The sequence below is a fragment of the Zootoca vivipara genome, chromosome 8 (genome assembly GCF_963506605.1).
Source record: "Zootoca vivipara chromosome 8, rZooViv1.1, whole genome shotgun sequence".
Lineage (NCBI taxonomy): Eukaryota > Metazoa > Chordata > Lepidosauria > Squamata > Lacertidae > Zootoca > Zootoca vivipara.
The window spans coordinates 1,011,290-1,029,971 of NC_083283.1; the positions used below are offsets into that span (position 1 = coordinate 1,011,290).

At 50.2% G+C, this 18,682-nt stretch overlaps 1 protein-coding gene across 1 annotated transcript; it reads right to left on the reverse strand.

Moving 5' to 3' along the window:
* Window positions 1-3,779: 3,779 nt before the first annotated feature.
* LOC118089764 (riboflavin transporter 2) lies at window positions 3,780-8,379 on the reverse strand. The gene is made up of 3 exons (XM_035124638.2): window positions 7,374-8,379; window positions 6,037-6,160; window positions 3,780-4,467 (listed from the first exon to the last, which is right to left on the reverse strand). The coding sequence occupies exons 1-3, from the start codon at window positions 8,339-8,341 to the stop codon at window positions 4,255-4,257; spliced, it is 1,305 nt and encodes a 434-aa protein (XP_034980529.2). The 5' UTR covers window positions 8,342-8,379; the 3' UTR covers window positions 3,780-4,254.
* Between the last annotated feature and the right edge of the window lie 10,303 nt (window positions 8,380-18,682).

The following is an 18,682-nucleotide window of genomic DNA, read 5'->3' on the forward strand; positions in this document are numbered from 1 at the left end:
AAAATCCAGCATCATCTGAGCTCAGCAAGTGCGGCTTTCTCCCGACTGAAGTGCAGAGTGTTTGAGGACCAGGACATTCGCAGGGAAACCAAAATGCTTGTTTACAAAGCTATTGTACTACCGACCTTACTATATGCTTGTGAAACCATCATCGACCACTTATAAACGCCATCTCCAATTCCTCGAAAAACTACATCAACGGTGTCTCTGAATTTTTTTTCACATCACTTGGGAAGACAGGCGAACTAATATCAGTGTACTGGAAGAAGCAAAGATCACCAGTGTTGAAGCAATGATTCTTCAACATCAACTTCGTTGGACTGGTCATGTTGTGCGGATGCCTGATGATGGTCTTCCAAAGCAACTACTCTGTTCCAAACTTAAAAATGGAAAGCGTAATGCTGGTGGTCAACAACAGAGGTTTAAAGACTGTCTCAAGGCAAATCTAAAGAAATATAGTATAAACACTGACAACTGGGAAACACTGGCCTGCGAGCCCTCCAGTTGAAGAACATCCTTTACCGAAGGTGTCATGGGCTTTGAAGACACTCGAACTCAGGACACAAGGGAGAAACGTGCCAAGAGGAAGGCATGCTTGACAAATCCACACCGGGATCAACTCCCACCCGGAAACCAATGTCCCCACTGTGTAAGGACATGTTTAGACCATGTTCATGGAAGATAATCTTACTTGGCTCCTTAGGATCGCCAAAGAAGAAAAAAGAGGGGTGCCTGCCAGGCTCACCACAGGCAGGTGTGAACCCAGTTTCTTGAGGAGGATCTCGAGGAGGAGCAAAACCATGTTAGTCTTTGCTAGAGCAATGAGGAGGAGTCTTTGTGAGACCCTGAAGGCTAACACATATGGTGGCAGAAGCATTTGTGGACTACGGCCCACTCCCTTATGCCAGGAAGGGCTTGGAAGTTTTCAAAGTGCCACAAGACCCAGCGTTGTCTTTGGGGGAACTGAGGCTCTCAGGAAACAAACCGAGTCCCTTCCTGTGAACTGAGCGCTGTTGCTGCGCTTGGATCTGCTGGCGTCGCCAGGTGTGAGCGCTGGTCCTCAGGTCGAGTTTTCACAGCGTGGAATTAAACCCAACCACCTGCCAGCCGCTGCCACTGAGAGGAAGGAGGCTGTGCCTCCCAGTCCCCCCCCCTTTTTAATTCCAGTGATTATGGAAGGCATGAGTGGGGTCATTTCTAGAGGGCAGGTGGCCCAGCCCACACAGGACAATGGGGACACTCAGTGTTCTTGCCAGCAACACTGCCTCCCTTCTCTCTTGAGTCCTGCTGCCTGGAATGTGCCACCTGCACACATCTTTCTGGGTGCCTGGCTGTGTCTTTTTTTTTGGGGGGGGGGGTTCAGCTGCCCCCTGGGAGCTCCATGCAGCACTGCAGATCATGGCTGGGCTCTGCATTTCTGGAGGAAATTGAATTTCGCATTTCTTTCGATCTGCAGCTTCTGTTAAATAAAGCACAGGTAGCGCCGGATTTATGTATGAGCTAAGCAAGCTCTAGCTTACGGCCCCACTCTCTTGGGGGCCCCCAAAAAAATTAAAGGGAAAAAACTGGGTATATCTTTCCAAAATATAAGATGTTGTTGTTGTTTAGTCGTTCAGTCGTGTCCGACCCTTCGTGACCCCATGGACCATTGCACGCCAGGCACTCCTGTCTTGAAAATATAAGATAAAAAAACCAAATAAAATAAAACCTACATATAGCAACAGTATTTTAGGTTATGTAGGCTCCTAGGTCATGGCCCCTGCCTGCCAGCCTGCAGAATGCAAAAAACAGTGACCATTTGTTGTTGACAAAGGACAGCTGGACATATAAAGGGCCCCATTCCCTTCAGTAGCTTAGGAACTCATCAAAGCTAAATCCGGCCCTGAGCACAGGGAAACTCTTTTGCTACGCCATGTCAGGTACCCCATGGGCTGTATTTTCCAGGAAAAGGGTATGTTCTTTGTCATGTGCATGATGTAAGTGCCTGGGAGGTGGTTGGATCAATGCTGTGTTGGTAAACGTAAAGGTAAAGGGACCCCTGACCATTAGGTCCAGTCATGACCGACTCTGGGGTTGCGGTGCTCATCTCGCATTATTGGCCGAGGGAGCCGGCATATAGTTTCTAGGTCATGTGGCCAGCATGACAAAGCCGCTTCTGACAAACCAGAGCAGCACATGGAAACGCCGTTTACCTTCCCGCTGTAGCGGTTCCTATTTATCTACTTGCATTTTGACGTGCTTTCGAACTGCTAGGTTGGCAGGAGCTGGGACCAAGCAACGGGAGCTCACCCCGTCACAGGGATTCGAACTGCCGACCTTCTGATCAGCAAGCCCTAGGCTCAGTGGTTTAACCACAGCGCCACCTGGGTTCCAACTGTGTTGGTAGAGTAGGACTATTTTGAGTGGCACCAAGTCATGAGTCTGAGGTTATGAAATTCAGCCAGATTCTATTTTGCTTCCTCCTAACCTTTAGGAGGATTCTTATTCGTACTATTAGAAGTAATAGAGAAATGGTTACAGATGCGACCATAATGCCAAGGGGTGTCTATGCTGAACAGTGGGGAGAAGAAAGAGAACCGTCAGTTAAGATGGATAAGAAAAACAACTTCCCTTTGGGATGTAAACAAAGGCAGGCAACACTCGGACACCTCTTCTAAACTGCCAGCCTTCTTTCTTCCAAAGGAAAACGTGTTTCAAAGCAGCATTTGCAATACCTTGGAAACTAAAAGGGGAAGGGGAATAATAGCCTTGGAATTTTGAGCAGTAGGAGATGTTGCGCTTTGCCAACAGAGGCACTGGGAAGCCCAGGTCCACACATCACATTGTACCCTCCAGATGTTGTTGGACCAGCACTCCCCCCCCAACCATTGGCCATGCCTGCTGAGGCTGATGGGAGTCCCCCCCCCCGCCAGAAACCTTTGCTTAGTGTGCATAGATTAATCTCACTCCTTTCGCTCTCCCTGGTTCATGCAACAAACCACTATCTCTGGCTTAGCGTGACCTGCGTGGTTTGCTTCTCTCCAAAAAAAACGGAATCCGTAGCATTGCAGACTGTGGTTTGCTGAAGCAAATCAAAGGACAGTTCCCAATCCAAGCGTTAGGGCATCCCAGGGACTGTGTGGTTTGTTTCCTCCTAGTGAGAGTGAGGAGGAAAGAAACAGCCCAGAAAGGGGCATTGTTGCTCAACCATCAAGAGGGGCTGCCCCTGACATGCAAACAGGGCGATGATGATGAGTTATCTGAACCCATGTTGGACCCTAGGGGTTTGGGGGTCCGCTTTTGCAGAGGGGTGCTTAGTCGTTTTCAGTCCGAGTGGTATGTTAGAACAGCCGAGCCTCTAACAAATTTAAAAAATAAAACACAGTGAAAATGTAATTCACAGATTTGCACAAGCGATAGAGAAGAGCTGTAGTTCCGTAATCCGCGGGAGCTTGGTCCCCAAGTCCTGTCTCCCACATCCATCTCTAGTGCCAGGGCAAGGAAAGTGGCCTCCCTGGGCTAGAATGATGCAGCAGCAGCTGGTCCAGCCGCCCAGTGGAGACCTTCATTTCCCTGCTTTGAGCTGGACTGTGTCGGGTCTGCCGGGGGCAGGAACGATCCCCAGACATAATGCAGGAACGAATCCAGCCCGTCTCTCCCATCAGCGTTCAGCGTGCAGCTCTAGGGAGTTCCGACAGCCCTTTCCCGACGATTTATTACGACCCACGTCTTGGAGACACTGAGTACATTTTCAGAGTCCTGCAGAGATAAAACGTGGAGGGAGCCAGGCTGAGGTTGTGCACTAAAAGGTACTTTATTAAGCGTAAGGCAGAACAAAAGAAAAACATGTCTCCTCTCGCTGAGAGAAGTCCAAAGAAAAAACACACAAAGGGAAACGGAATACAGCAAACATCCCCCTCCGTGATTCCAAAAATCTTGGCTGGAATGCATAACACAGGCATGTGCACAGTGAGAGGAATAGGCTGGTCTGGCTGCTCTTGCGCATGAGTTGGCTCAGCAAACGATGCACCATCTGTGCCCGCGACACTTCTGCAAGCACATTTCCACGCAGCAATTGCAACCGTCATGGGGGTGGGTACAGTTAGAGCATCTCCCCAGGTACAAAGCCCTGTGTCGCAGGTCCAGCCGATCCGATGCACCTGTGCAGGGTTCTAGACACTGTGCGCCAAGTTCCCTCTGGGTTGTTGAGATTGCGCGACCATCCTTGGCTCATAGGCGGTTTTGGCCAGAGGTTGTGGGGCCTCTGAGACCCCTCTAGACAGGGCACCTGGTGTTGCAAGGGTCTCCGGAGCGGAAGAGGTTGTAGACGTTGACCAAGGGGAACATGAGGAGGGCGCCCAGCATGGAGCCCAGCTGCACCATCGCCCCGCACCAGACCAGGGCGCTGTGCCCCTCATCCCGCAAGACCACCCCGATCATCAGCTTGACGTAGGAGAGAAGGCCCACGAAGAGCACCCAGCACAGGATCTGCAAAGGAAGCCAAGCATCAGCAGGGGGTGGCCAAGGGCCTCTGGGTGCCCCACCCAAGCAAACGCCAGAGTTTGATGAGCAGTGGGTGAAGGCACAGGGTCTCAAGGCCACCAAATGCAGGTTCATTGAAGCACATTGGGCCACCTTCAGGTGTTCGTTCATGCGCATGATGGATCCATAGGGGCTCTGACAGTCCACACTGGGGAGAAGAGGACGGTGGTCTCCGTTCGGAGTCCATTATATCAAGTGCTGCCTTTTCTTACACAAAGCTGCCCACCTCCAAAGCAGCTGCCGGGGGTCTTTCTCTGGGTGCCCCTCACCCAATGAGGTCGGTGCCTGGTAGTGCCTGGAGGGAGGGCCTTTTTGGTTGTGACACTCTGGACTCTCAGGCGAGGACCTCTTCGCCCTCCTGGCCTCTTAAAACCTCACCTGGATCGCCATTGATCCTGCTGCTTCCTTGCTTAGCAAGGGCTCCCTGACTGAGACCCCAGAGATCCATTGCTGTCAGTTAATGCAGGCAATACGGAGTTAAATGGGAGCCCACTGGATATGTCTGCCAACCTGCGCCTTCTGCCGGTTCAGCTGGCTAAAATGTTTTCCTTAATACAGTGGTACCTTGGTACTCAAACAACTTGGAACCCAAACACTGCAAACCCGGAAGCAAGTGTTCCAGTTTACGAACTTTTTTCAGAAGCCGAACGTGCTCCGTTTTGAGTGTTGAGCTTCCAATTTGAGTGCCACACTCCCGTTTTGAGTTATGCTGACGTCTGTCTGTTTTTGCTAGTCATTTTGTGTTTTTGTGGCTCTGTTTTTTTTGTTCTTATGACTGTGTGGAACCCAGTTCAGCTACCGATGGATTGATTGTGTGACTGCCGTACACTGTTTATTGCTTTCATTTTATGGATCAATGGTCTCGTTAGAGAGTAAAATTCTTGTTAAATTGCTGTTTTAGGGGTTGTTTTTAAAAGCCTGGAATGAATTAATCCATTTTGCATTCCTTTCTATGGGAAAGCGCGCGCGTCTTGGTTTCAGAACGCTTTGGTTTTGGAACGGACTTCCAGAATGGATTAAGTTTGAGAACCAAGGGACCACTGTATGTTGGTTTTATAATTCTTATTGCTCAGTTTCTGTGAGCTGTCCTGAAATTAAAAGAAAAGAAGGCTATAGCTATATAAATATAAAAATTTCCTTCAGTAGCACCTTAAAGACCAACTAAAGTTTTTTTTTTACTGAAGGAATTTTTTTTATTTTGCTTTGACTCAGACCAACACGGCTACCTACCTGTATATAAATATAGTTACATCTGTTTAGATGTCCCATAATGAAGGAGAGGTGGGGGTTTCTCTCCCCCTGCCCACTTTCCTGGCTCCTCCTGTACTTGGTTGATTGCTGATGCTGGACTGGGGGGGGGCAGGACTGACTTCCGGGGGGGGGTTGATTCCATGTGAGGCAGCTTGGCATCTGATTTGGGAGACGGTGGTAGAAGGCGTTGCCTCTGGGTGCCTGAGGAAGCTGAAGTGGGAGGAAGGGTGCAAGGGCCTCATCCTGCCCCTCACTCATACTTACAATGAGGACCACTCCATGGGATCCATGCAGCAGAAGCGGGCAAGGGCTGAGCACCGCCATGGCCATGATGTAGCAAGCAAACAGGGATCCGGCAAAGGACAAGACTCCCATGACCATCAAGGATCTGGGGGGGGGGAGGAGAAGTTGGGGAGAGAAAGGGCTCAGGATCCCAGCTCAGGATCCTCCCGACACCCCTGGTCTTCTGCTGGAGGCCACCAGGTTTAGCACTGGGGCATCCTGCCCTCTCCAGGTTTAGTGCCACCTCTGCTGGGGTGCTGCTTACCCTCCAACACCCCTCTGATCAAAACAGAGGTCCTCGTTTTGGGTCTCAAGCTCTTGCATGCGCCAGCTGGCTCCCGCAAGAACATGGGACCAAAAATAGGGCATTCCGGGATCCATTCGGGACCTGGGATGGCTTCTGTAATTCCGGGATGTCCCGCTCAAATTGGGATGATTGAGGAATTTGGTGCGGCAGGAGACAACATGGGCAAGCTGCCTTAATGGCCAGTCACCCTCTTGCTAGGCCTGCTTCGTTATTGGTTACGTTTCTTGTTGGAAAATATCTTCCGCCCTTACAGACCCCAAGGTGGCATGCAAAGGAGACGGAAGGGTGAGAGAGGTGATCTGAGTGCCACCTTCAAACATCTCAAGGGCTGCCACTCCGAAGATGGAGCCAGCTTCTTTTCTGCTGCTCCAGAGGAGAGGGGACCCCAACCAACGCAGTCAAATTGCAAGGAAGGAGATTCTGACTAAATGTTAGGAATAATATTCTGACCATAAGAAGAAGAAGAAGAAGAGTTTGGATTTGATATCCCGCTTTATCACTACCCGAAGGAGTCTCAAAGCGGCTAACACTCTCCTTTCCCTTCCTCCCCCACAACAAGCACTCTGTGAGGTGAGTGGGGCTGAGAGACTTCAAAGAAGTGTGACTAGCCAAAGGTCACCCAGCAGCTGCATGTGGAGGAGCGGGGAAGCGAACCCGGTTCCCCAGATTATGAGTCTACTGCTCTTAACCACTACACCACACTGGCTCTCATAAGAACCATTTGACAGTGGAGTGGACTCCCTCGGAAGGTGGTGGGGTTCTCCTTTGTTGGAGAAGTTGGGTGGCCTTCTGGATTAGGGATTCTTCAGCTGCAATTCCTGCACTGCAGGGGGTTGGACTAGATGACTCCTGGGGTGCCTTCCAGTTCTAGGAAATCCCAGAGGTCTGCCCCACGCCCCTCCACTGACAGCGCAAGCCCTGACTCAGCAAGACCACCTGCACGTCTTGTGAACTGGCCCCAGCCAAGGGCCCTGCCTGTGCCTTCTGCCCCCCTTCCCAGCAGCCCACTCACCTGTTGGGCAGGTACATCCCCAGGAGGCAGGCGAGGGGGTTGGCCAAGGCAGCCAGCGTGGCAGAGAGGTGGTACGTGGTGTTTCCATAGGGCAGGCAGGAGTAAGATTGCACCGCAGGGAGGACGCCATTGGTCAGGGCGTTCACCCAGCCCAGAAGCCCAAAGATGTAGGCTACCTGGTGCCAGGAGTAGGTCCCGGATCTGAAGAGGCTGCCCGCGGGGTCGCTGAGCCTGGGCCGTTCCTCCACCGTGGCGCGCCCGCCGCCCGCCGCCTCCATCTGGACTCGCACCCGGTACTTTTCCTTGGCCTGCTCCCGCTTGGCGGCTGGCAGGTGGTTGAGGAGGAGGAAGGAAGCCAGGCAAGAGGCCGTCATGGCACAGAGGAAGAGGAAGAAGGCAGTGGCCGAGAAGCGGGCCGGCTGGTACTCCGCCCGCAGGCCTGTGCCGTTGCCCTGCCGGCTCCCGTTGACACAGCGGAGCGTGCCCACCCCCTGCCCCAGCGCCACCAGCCCTGGCAGGAGGCCGCTCAGCCCCTCGCCCACAAAGTAGGTGCTGAGGTAGGTCGCCCGCAGCCTCCGCATGTAGGGCAGGAAGGTGACGGAGGAGGTGCAGTCCACCAGGGCCAGGAGGAAGAAGAGGCAGAGGAGGGCCACGCTGTGGGGGGAGCCCCCCACCACGCTGGTCTCCCCCCAGAAGAAGGCCAGCAGCAGGCAGGCCAGGGAGCCGAGGGAGAGGATGCCGTAGATGATGCCTACTTCGCTGAGCCGCCCCGGGAGGAATCGGTGCGCCAGGGTGACGGCCAGGGGCCCCACGTTGGCCAGCTGGGTGATGACGGTCAGGCAGGACGGCAGGAACCAGCCCTCCGGGGCGCTGGGCACGATGAGGGGCAGCTCCACCCACATGCCGTTGATGGCCACCCAAGAGCCGGTGCCCAGCAGGCAGACCAGGGTGTGCACCGCCAAGCTCATCGCTGTGGCAGGAGGGTCAAGGGTCAAGGGTTGGGGGCTGCCGTCCCGTGGGGCCGCTTCTGGAAGAGTAAAAGGAGGCAGCGGATTAAGAAGAGAAGAGCATAAGGAGAGCCTGCTGGATCAGGCCAGGGGCCCGTCTGGTTTTCACAGGGGCCAACAGATGCCCCAAAGGGCAAGCAGGAGCCCAGCACAAAAGCAACTCTCCCCTCCTGCAGTTTCCAGCAAGCATTGCTACCTCTGATCGTGGAGGCAGAGCAGAGCCATCCTGGCTAGGAGCCATCGATAGCCCTCTCCTCCATGCATTTCATAGAATCATAGAATCGTAGAGTTGGAAGAGACCACAAGGGCCATCCAGTCCAGGCCAAGCAGGAAACACCATCAAAGCATTCTTGACATATGCCTGTCAAGCCTCTGCTTAAAGACCTCCAAATAAGGAGACTCCACCACACTCCTTGGTAGCAAATTCCACTGCCAAACAGCTCTTACTGTCAGGAAGTCCTTCCTAATGTTGAGGTGGAATCTTCTTTCTTGTAGTTTGAATCCATTGCTCCGTGTCCGCTTCTCTGGAACAGCAGAAAACAACCTTTCTCCCTCTTCCATATGACATCCTTTTATATATTTGAACATGGCTATCATATCACCCCTTAACCTTCTCTTCTCCAGGCTAAACATACCCAGCTCCCTAAGCCGTTCCTCATAAGGCATCGTTTCCAGGCCTTTGACCATATTGGTTGCCCTCTTCTGGACACGTTCCAGCTCGTCAGTATCCTTCTTGAACTGTGGTGCCCAGAACTGGACACAGTACTCCAGGTGAGGTCTGACCAGAGCAGAATACAGTGATACTATTACTTCCCTTGATCTAGATGCTATACTCCTATTGATGCAGCCCAGAATTGCATTGGCTTTTTTAGCTGCTGCTAAAAAAGAATTTGTCTCATCCTCTTTTAAAGCCATCCAGGTTGGTGGCCATCCCTGCCTCCTGTGGCAGGGAGTTCCACAGTTTAACTGCATGGTTAACGTGGTTAATGCCCTGAGATTCCCTGGGGTTTGAGTGAATGCCTGGCCTTTTCTGCAAGGCAAGCCGTCAGGTGGCTCCCTCTGCCAATCCGCCTCGGTTTTTGAGAGGTGGGTTTGAGCTGCAGGCTTAACAGTTGCAGTTGTTAAGCTGCAGGCTTAACGGGGGGGGGGGTGCTGCTGCTGCTGCTGCTGCTTCTGGGAGCCATTCAGGCAAAGGGTTTCAAATATGTGTGGTCCTTGCAGACTGCCGCTAGTCTGGGTTGGAATTCAAGTCCATCTCAGCTCAAGCTGGTTGCATGGTTAAAGTTCCTTTGGAACAAGAACATGTGTTTGTTTTCTTGCCAAAGGATGTGGGTAGCTACACCTGCAACAATTGCAAGTTGGTTGCCCTACTAGAAAACAAGGTTGCCCTTCTGGAAGGGAAGGTGCAGCAGCTTCAGGGGCGTGTATCTACGCTCCAGAGAATTAAAGAGCTGGAGCTTTTCTTGGATGCAGCAGAGCACACTGTCTGCACCAAGGAGGAGACAGGGGATCTCCCTGAGGAGGAGGTCAGTTCCCCAACACAGCAGCCAGATGTATGGAGGAACGTGACTCATAGAAGTAGAAGGCCCAGGGATCGCTCTGAGTGCTTAGAATTACACAACCGTTTTGAAGTGCTCATGGAAGACGAGGAACAGACTCCACCTGAGGATCTCTCCCTCATCACAGTTGATGAGGAATATGAAGACGAGCAACCAAGTCAGTCCTCTGGAAATATGCAGGTAACCTTGGAAGGGACAGCACATAGAAGAATCCCAACCGAGCCTATGAAGAGGCGTGTAGTGGTGATTGGGGATTCCCTACTGAGGGGTACAGAAGCAGTGATCTGTGGGCCTGACAAGATGTCTCGAGAGGTGTGCTGTCTACCTGGGGCCAAGATCAAAGATGTAACAGAACGGCTGCAAGGAATCATAAAACCCACCGACAAATACCCCTTCCTTTTGGTGCATGTGGGAACCAATGACACTGCAAGCCATAGCTTACAGAAGATCAAAAATGATTATGAGGCTCTGGGCAGGAAGTTGAAGCAATTAGATGCACAAATTGTCATCTCTTCTGTCCTCCCAGTTGAACGACTTGGCCCAGGGAGAGAGGGAAAAATAGGGAAAGTGAACAACTGGCTTCGCAAATGGTGCAAACAGGAACGGTTTGGATTCCTAGATCACGGTCTGCAGTTTCTTGAAGATGGACTTCTGGCAAGTGATGGACTGCACCTCACAAAAGTTGGGAGGAATGTTTTTGCCACAAAACTCAAAAACCTCATCAGGAGGGCTTTAAACTGACTTATGTGGGGGAGGGAGACAGTGGTCCTGAAGGTAGGAGTCTATCAAATGCTGAAGATGATCATCCAAATGTCAAGGACCAAATGGAGCAAGCAGCATGCAGACCTAGTGGTGGGACGAAAATATCCTTAAATAAGAGACATGGGGGAATGATCAACGGTCTTCAATGTCTGTATACTAATGCACAGAGCATGGGAAATAAACAAGATGAACTTGAGCTCTTGGTACAGCAAACTAAATATGACATAATAGGCATCACTGAAACCTGGTGGAATGAGTCTCATGACTGGAATGTAGTAATAGAGGGATACAATCTATTTAAGAGAAATAGACCAAACAGGAAAGGAGGAGGAGTAGCTTTATATGTTAGGGATATGTATACCTGTGAAGAGATCCAGGATTTAAAACTTCAAAGCCAAATTGAGAGTATCTGGGTCAAAATTAAGGGAGAGAAAAACAACAGTGACCTCATTGTGGGAGTTTACTATAGATCCCCAAGCCAAACTGAGGACACAGATGATGCCTTCCTGGAACAGATGGCCAAGCATTCCAAAGGAAGTGAGATAGTAGTAATGGGGGATTTCAACTATCCTGATATTTGTTGGATGTCAAACTCAGCCAAGAGCATAAGGTCGAACAGATTCCTCACTGGCCTTGCAGACAACTTCATTGTCCAGAAAGTGGGAGAAGCAACAAGAGGATCAGCCATTTTAGATCTGGTCCTAACCAATAGTGATGACTTGGTTAGTGGGGTAGAAGTGGCAGGATCATTAGGTGGGAGTGACCATGCTCTTCTGGAGTTTATTATCCAGCGGAAAGGAGCAACCAAGCATACTAAGGTCCAAATTCTAGACTTTAAGAAAGCCGACTTCAGAAAACTTAGGGAAACGCTGGGTGAAATCCCATGGACAGTAATACTAAAAGGGAAGGGAGTTCATGATGGTTGGGAGTTTGTTAAAAGGGAGATATTAAAAGCACAACTTCAGGCAATACCAATGAGACGGAAACATGGAAGGTGCCTAAAGAAGCCAGGGTGGCTATCTAAAGAACTTTTGACTGAGTTAAGATTTAAAAGGGATATGTACAAAAAATGGAAAAGGGGGGAAATCTCCAGAGAGGAATTCAAACATATAGCCAGCACGTGTAGAGACAAAGTCAGAAAAGCTAAAGCACAGAATGAACTCAGGCTCGCCAGAGAGGTTAAAAGCAACAAAAAGGGCTTTTATGGGTATGTCCGTAGCAAAAGGAAAAACAAGGAAACAGTGGGGTCACTCAGAGGAGAAGATGGTGAAATGCAAACAGGGGACAGAGAAAGGGCAGAACTCCTCAATGCCTTCTTTGCCTCAGTCTTCTCCAAGAAAGAAAACAACGCCCGACCTGAAGAATATGGAGCAGATGATTCAGCAGGGGAAACACAGCCCAGAATAAGTAAGGAGGTAGTACAAGAATACTTGGCTAGTTTAGATGTATTCAAGTCTCCAGGGCCAGATGAACTACATCCAAGAGTATTAAAAGAACTGGCAGAGGTGATTTCAGAACCACTGGCAATAATCTTTGAAAATTCCTGGAGAACAGGCGAAGTTCCAGCAGACTGGAGGAGGGCAAATGTTGTCCCTATTTTCAAAAAGGGGAAAAGAGAGGACCCAAACAATTACCGCCCAGTCAGCCTGACATCAATACCAGGAAAGATTCTAGAGCAGATCATTAAGCAAACAGTCTGTGAGCACCTAGAAAGAAACTCTGTGATCACTAAAAGTCAGCATGGGTTCCTGAAAAATAAGTCATGTCAGACTAATCTGATCTCATTTTTTGACAGAATTACAAGCCTGGTAGATGAAGGGAACGCTGTGGATGTAGCCTATCTTGATTTCAGCAAGGCCTTTGACAAGGTGCCCCATGATATTCTTGTAAAGAAGCTGGTAAAATGTGGGCTAGACAATGCTACCATTCAGTGGATTTGTAGCTGGCTTACTGACCGAACCCAAAGGGTGCTCATCAATGGCTCCTCCTCATCCTGGGGAGTAGTGACTAGTGGGGTGCCACAGGGTTCTGTCTTGGGCCCAGTCTTGTTCAACATCTTTATCAATGACTTGGATGATGGGCTTGAGGGAATCCTGAGCAAGTTTGCAGATGACACCAAGTTGGGAGGGGTGGCTAACACCCCAGAGGACAGGATCACACTTCAGAATGACCTTAACAGATTAGACAACTGGGCCAAAGCAAACAAGATGAATTTTAACAAGGAGAAATGTAAAGTACTACACTTGGGCAAAAAAAATGAAAGGCACAGATACAGGATGGGAGACACCTGGCTTGAGAGCAGTACATGTGAAAAGGATCTAGGAGTTTTGGTTGACCACAAACTTGACATGAGTCAGCAGTGTGATGCAGCAGCTAAAAAAGCCAATGCAATTCTGGGCTGCATCAATAGGAGTATAGCATCTAGATCAAGGGAAGTAATAGTACCACTGTATTCTGCTCTGGTCAGACCTCACCTGGAGTATTGTGTCCAGTTCTGGGCACCACAGTTCAAGAAGGATACTGATAAGCTGGAACGTGTCCAGAAGAGGGCAACCAAAATGGTCAAAGGCCTGGAAACGATGCCTTATGAGGAACGGCTTAGGGAGCTGGGTATGTTTAGCCTGGAGAAGAGAAGGTTAAGGGGTGATATGATAACCATGTTCAAATATATAAAAGGATGTCATATAAAGGAGGGAGAAAGGTTGTTTTCTGCTGCTCCAGAGAAGCGGACACGGAGCAACGGATTCAAACTACAAGAAAGAAAATTCCACCTAAACATTAGGAAGAACTTCCTGACAGTAAGAGCTGTTCGGCAGTGGAATTTGCTGCCAAGGAGTGTGGTGGAGTCTCCTTCTTTGGAGGTCTTTAAGCAGAGGCTTGACAGCCATCTGTCAGGAATGCTTTGATGGTGTTTCCTGCTTGGCAGGGGGTTGGACTGGATGGCCCTTGTGGTCTCTTCCAACTCTATGATTCTATGATTCTATGTCCCCTTGCTTGTCCCAAGGCCAGCTCAACTCCCTGCTAATAAATCAGACCAAGTGCTCAACAGACCACCGGCCACATTGAACAAATCCGGATGAATGGGTCTGGAAGTGGCCTTGGGGAGCATCAGAGAAGCCCGGCTGCAGCTGCTGGATCAGGCCAAAGGGGGCACATCTGGCCCAGGACCCGCTCCCCTCCCAGCAGAGAATGAGATGCCCGCCCCCCTTGTCAGTGGTCTTCAACAGGTGGGTCGGGACCCACAAGCGTGTCGAGGCCAAACTCAAGCTGGGCCACAACAGGAGCACGGCCACCATGCAGATGTATGGCAAAGGATTAAGCAGCAGCTCCCCAATGCATGTTTGGGATAAGAGTGGGTCTGAACAGGGTGACGGTCCCTGCCCTAAGGGAAGCCCCCAAGGCGATTCTCCCCTGAGTTTCCCCTCCCTCCAGCATCACACAGCTGACTCGTGTTGGGCTTGTGATCACTGACGGTCTTGAGATCCTTTTTGCTGCTGTTTGTTCCTCTTCTGTTGGTCTGACTCGTCTGCCTGCTTTTTTTCTCTGGCTCTCCTTTTGGGGGACACAAAGCAGAAGTGCCGGAGGAGCCTTGCCTTGGGCTTGAAGCAGCCAAGAAGCAAGCAGAGAGTGTCTGTGGGTCAGGCCTGCTCTTGCTGCTACCCAGGCAGAATCCACCAGTCTTTCTCCTCCAGCGCAAAGAAGCCTTTCAGGGTTTGGGGAGCAAATCCCCCAAGGTGTTGCTGGGGGGCAGAGAGAGGCAAATATGCCAACTTCAGTTTCTCTCAGTTTCTTGCTTTTCCACCCTTGAGTGATCCTTTCTCCACATTTCCACATCAGTTTTCAATTTCTTTAAAATGTCCTCATGAAAATTCACCAGCTTTTTAGTAGAAATTTCTCCTAATGTGCATATTAGTATGCAACATTGCCCGAATACACATTTTAGCAAATCAATTTCCCCTAAAATTATGCTACTTTCACTAACATGTACGTCGTTATCGACACTTCTCCCCAATATATGCATTTTTGCACATACTGTATTATGTGGCTGGTGAACTGCACTGCAAAATTCAGAGAAATGCAGATTTCGAAAGCTAGATGTGTTTTGATTCCCTTATTGTTTGAAAAGCGTGAATTAGGGAGATCCATGTTTGAATGTGAACTGAAGCGGATTTTGGAGACTGGTTATGTCCAGTGCAGGGACAATATCCAGACCTCCCATCTCTCCTGCTCTTGGCCAGGAATCTCCCTATTCTGGGTCAACCACAGGCAAAAGGGCAAAGGGGCATTGTGCCTGTGGAGCCTGGCAGAATTAGGCTTTAACCTCCTCTCCTTTGAGCTCTCAGGCAGCCGTCTCTTCTTCCTCCTCTTGCAGACACAGTCTTTGGACTTGGCCCAAGAAGGGGCAAAGTCCTGCCACTTTGTCCATATCGGGGCCTCATTTTAAACTGTCCATGCCCCTCCCAAAGAGGAGAATGGTTGCACTCTGCAAAAGGGGGCCTGCTGCAATCAGGGGCAGAGACTGAAGCTATGGGGGAACCTTGAGAGAGGAAGAAACATAGGTAGGATTTGGGGGTGGGGGTGGACAGAGGGGCAAGCAGCAAGCACAGAAGCAGTTCTGACCCCCTCCTCCAAAAAACCAACCTGTCGATGCCCCAGGAGCTGCCTCCTAGTTTCTTGGATATTAAGAACTGCTGTTGCTGCTCTCACTTTTTCTCTTTCTTCTTTCTTACCTTGTTGTTTAGTCGTGTCCAACTCTTCGTGACCCCATGGACCAGAACACTGCCTTCCTTCCACTGTCGTCTTACCTTACTTTCTTTAAAGGTAGAAGATGCCATTTGCTGCCCCCTCCCCCCCACACCCCTGGCCCAGTCCAGGGCATCACTGTCTGCCTGGACTAAACCCCTTAGCAGCCTTGGGCTGTTTCCCTAATGGAGGGCAAACCCTTTCTGGGGTGGATGGGGAGTTAAATTGCACCAATTTGCTTTGCTTGTCCAATTTCAACTCGTCTCAATTTTTCACAAGAGCTTCCTCGCAACTGTGGCAGAGAAATGAGCAGAGAAATGAGATTCCTGCATTGCAGGGGGTTGGACTAGATGGTCCTTGGTGTCCCTTCCAACTCTAAAGATTCCATGAACACAGATGTAGACACAAAAACACACACACAGGAAAGTGCTGGTGGGGAAGGGCAGAGATTATTCCCCCCTTGCAGGGAGTGACAGCTGAGGGCCCCGACCCCATCTGGTGGTTGGGGGAGCCCATGATTTTAACAGGCAGGGAAACTGCGTCAGGTTAAGACCCAGCACCCCTCCGCCTGGGAATTAAGGTGTGGCTAAAGAACAATTCTGACTCACCCGCTAGTAAACCCCAAACCACCTTGTGTCTCTCTCCCACCACCCGACAGGGGGGGACGCCTTTGTGGACTTGGAACTCCTTTGCTCTGAAACCAGGCGATCACCCTGAATTCCATGGAACCACTGAGAGGGGTTGGACTAGATGACCCTGGTGGGTCCCGCCCAACTCTGCAATTCTGCGGTTCAGGGGAGGCGCCATCCTGGCTTCATCGGTTTGTTGCGCTTGCCTTCTGAAGCTGGGAGTTCGAAGTAAACTATCCATAACCTTTTCCCCAGCTCCTGACTCAAGAAAGCTGAATCAATCATTACAGAGGATGGCTGCAGAAGGGAGCATTACGAAATGGCATTTTGTAGAAATTTAACTTCTGGGGAGCTGGAGGAGGAAAAGACGGAAAGGCTCTTCGGGAGGTGATGAGCCATTTAAAACAACCCTCCCCAAAAGAAGGGGCACAGAGGCAGCCAGATTGCCCCATTTATCCCAAGTCTCTCCCCCCCCTTGCCACCACCACCTGCGGTGTCCGTCCAGAGCTGCCCAGCACCCCCCCTCCCGGCTGCACCTCGTACCTGCTCAAGGGGGGCTCCTCCTTCTCCTCCTCCTCTTCCTGGCCCCTAGTGCTCCCGGCTCCACTGAGCTGAGCAGAGCTGAGCAGAGGGAGCACATGATGGGCTCGGATCCACGGATCTGTCAGCTTGCAATGTCACACCCTGCCTTCCCCCCGGGGGGGGCAGGGGGCGGGTAGGGAAAGGTTGCAGCCTTTGGGACTCATTGGTTTGGAGAAGAGGCGGCACGACAGGAGGTTAGAAAGCACTGCATCATGGCCTAGGGGCAGTGGATGGGGGAAAAGTTTCCTTCCCTCTCTCCTAACATCCCAGGAAGCTGAATGCGGGAACATTCAGGGCAGCACATGATTCGACTGTGGAACTCACTGCCACAGGAGGCTTTGAAAGGGGATGAGACAAATTCATGGAGAATGAGACTGTTGGAGGCAGAGATGGTTCAGAAATACCGCTTGTTGGAAACCACAGGAGGGGAGAGGGCTCGTGTGCTCGGATCCTGCTTGCAAGTTTCCCACAGGGAACTGTTCGTTCAGCCATTGTGAGAACAGGATGTTGGACTAGATGGGCGCCTTTGGCCTGATCCAGCAGGGCACTTCTGAAGTTCTTAGTCATGCCACGCAGCACCAGGGCAGTGGCCACGCTCCAGCCCAGCCCTAGCTCTGAACCCCTCCCTGGTGGGTCACCCTTGCAGGGAGAGCGTTTGTCGGCCCAGAGGCAGAGCTTGCAAGAGGGAGCTTGGTTTCAAGAGCCCTGGGTTGCCCTCCAGTCCCGAGTTTGTCCGTGACATAGCTCCCCACCCCTCTTCCTGTGGCCTCAGACAGAGGGTTCTCTGTTTGGCACAAAGGCTTTCCAGACCTCAACAGCCTCTGGGAAATCAGGGTGGAGTGAAAAGGATGGCATCTCTGGCAGAGCAGAGCATCACTGGGTCCTGTTAACTAGTTCAGTGCTGGTTCCTTTAAAAAAAAAAAACCCCGATCGTATTAAAACTTTTCCTAGTACATTAGAACCATCATCATCATCATCACCATCAGCTAAACACAGTAGAAAGACTGCAAAGTCCTCTTTCACAGGTAGATCTTGTCCCACACAGAGAAAAGTGATCCCTTCTGGCTCTCACCTGGGAGCCTCCCTTTCTTCTCCCACCCTGGGAGATCTTCCTTTCCCTTCCTCAGCTGCTGGGCATTCCCCTGGCAGGAAAACGTTGGGAAAATGCTGCCCGGGAGTGTTTGCCCTGTGCTTTTAAAGGTGAGGGACTGCAAACCTGTGGCAGATGCTCAAGGCCACTGGCCTCAAGGGATGGTACCACTAACTGGGGTGGTTTGCAGCCAGAGTCTGCAACCAAGGAAGCAAAGAAAGAAAGAAGGGCTGTCCTGGCAGACTGGGGGAGTTCAGCTGGTCCCAACTGCAGCAGTCAGAGCGCTGGCTGGGTTGTCTTCAGAACTCCCATAACACCCCCCTCCAAAGCAGCTCCAATGGCAGGGAAGGGAGGGTTGATGTAGGATTGGAATGTATTAAGTTAGTTATGATAGAAAATATAATTTTGGATTATGTGGAGTATAAATTTTAGGTTAAGGGGAATTATTAAAGATAGGTAAAAGCTGATAGAATATGGAATTGGTCAAGTTAATCGGGAGATTTCGGGACCGGAGTGAAGAAGCGGTGGAAGATGACCGGAAGAAATTTAAAGTTTATTTAAAGAATAAGCGTATAATAGGATAGAAACAATGGAAGTGAAGGAGATACAAAGAGGTTGTAGATATTATAATGTTGAGAAATAAGTATTGTTAGAAATTGGTATAATTATATGAAAAGAAATGAAATAGCTGGGATGGTAAAATATAAAGATATTAAAGATATAGAATTAAGATAGTTTTAAGTAGTAATTAGATGTTGTATAAGATTTAGAAATTACTAAATGTGATTTATAATGAAACGCAGTAAGAGGAATGAGAAAGCCATTAGAAATTAGATTAGAAGATTGAATTGTAAGAATTTTTGTTTTGTGTTTTTGTATTTTTGTATTTTGATATTTTTGTATTGTGTAGTTTTTTTGTAGTTTGTATTTTGTATGT

What these genes read in the sequence shown, in the direction of transcription:
- LOC118089764 (XM_035124638.2), bottom strand. Translation starts at nt 8,341, where the DNA reads ATGAGCTTGGCGGTGCACACCCTGGTCTGCCTGCTGGGCACCGGCTCT. An exon ending in GGGATGTACCTGCCCAACAG is followed by an intron (nt 6,161 to 7,373) that starts GTGAGTGGGCTG and finishes CCCCCCCCCCAG; the next exon opens with ATCCTTGATGGTCATGGGAG. An exon ending in CCCATGGAGTGGTCCTCATT is followed by an intron (nt 4,468 to 6,036) that starts GTAAGTATGAGT and finishes CTTCCTTTGCAG; the next exon opens with ATCCTGTGCTGGGTGCTCTT.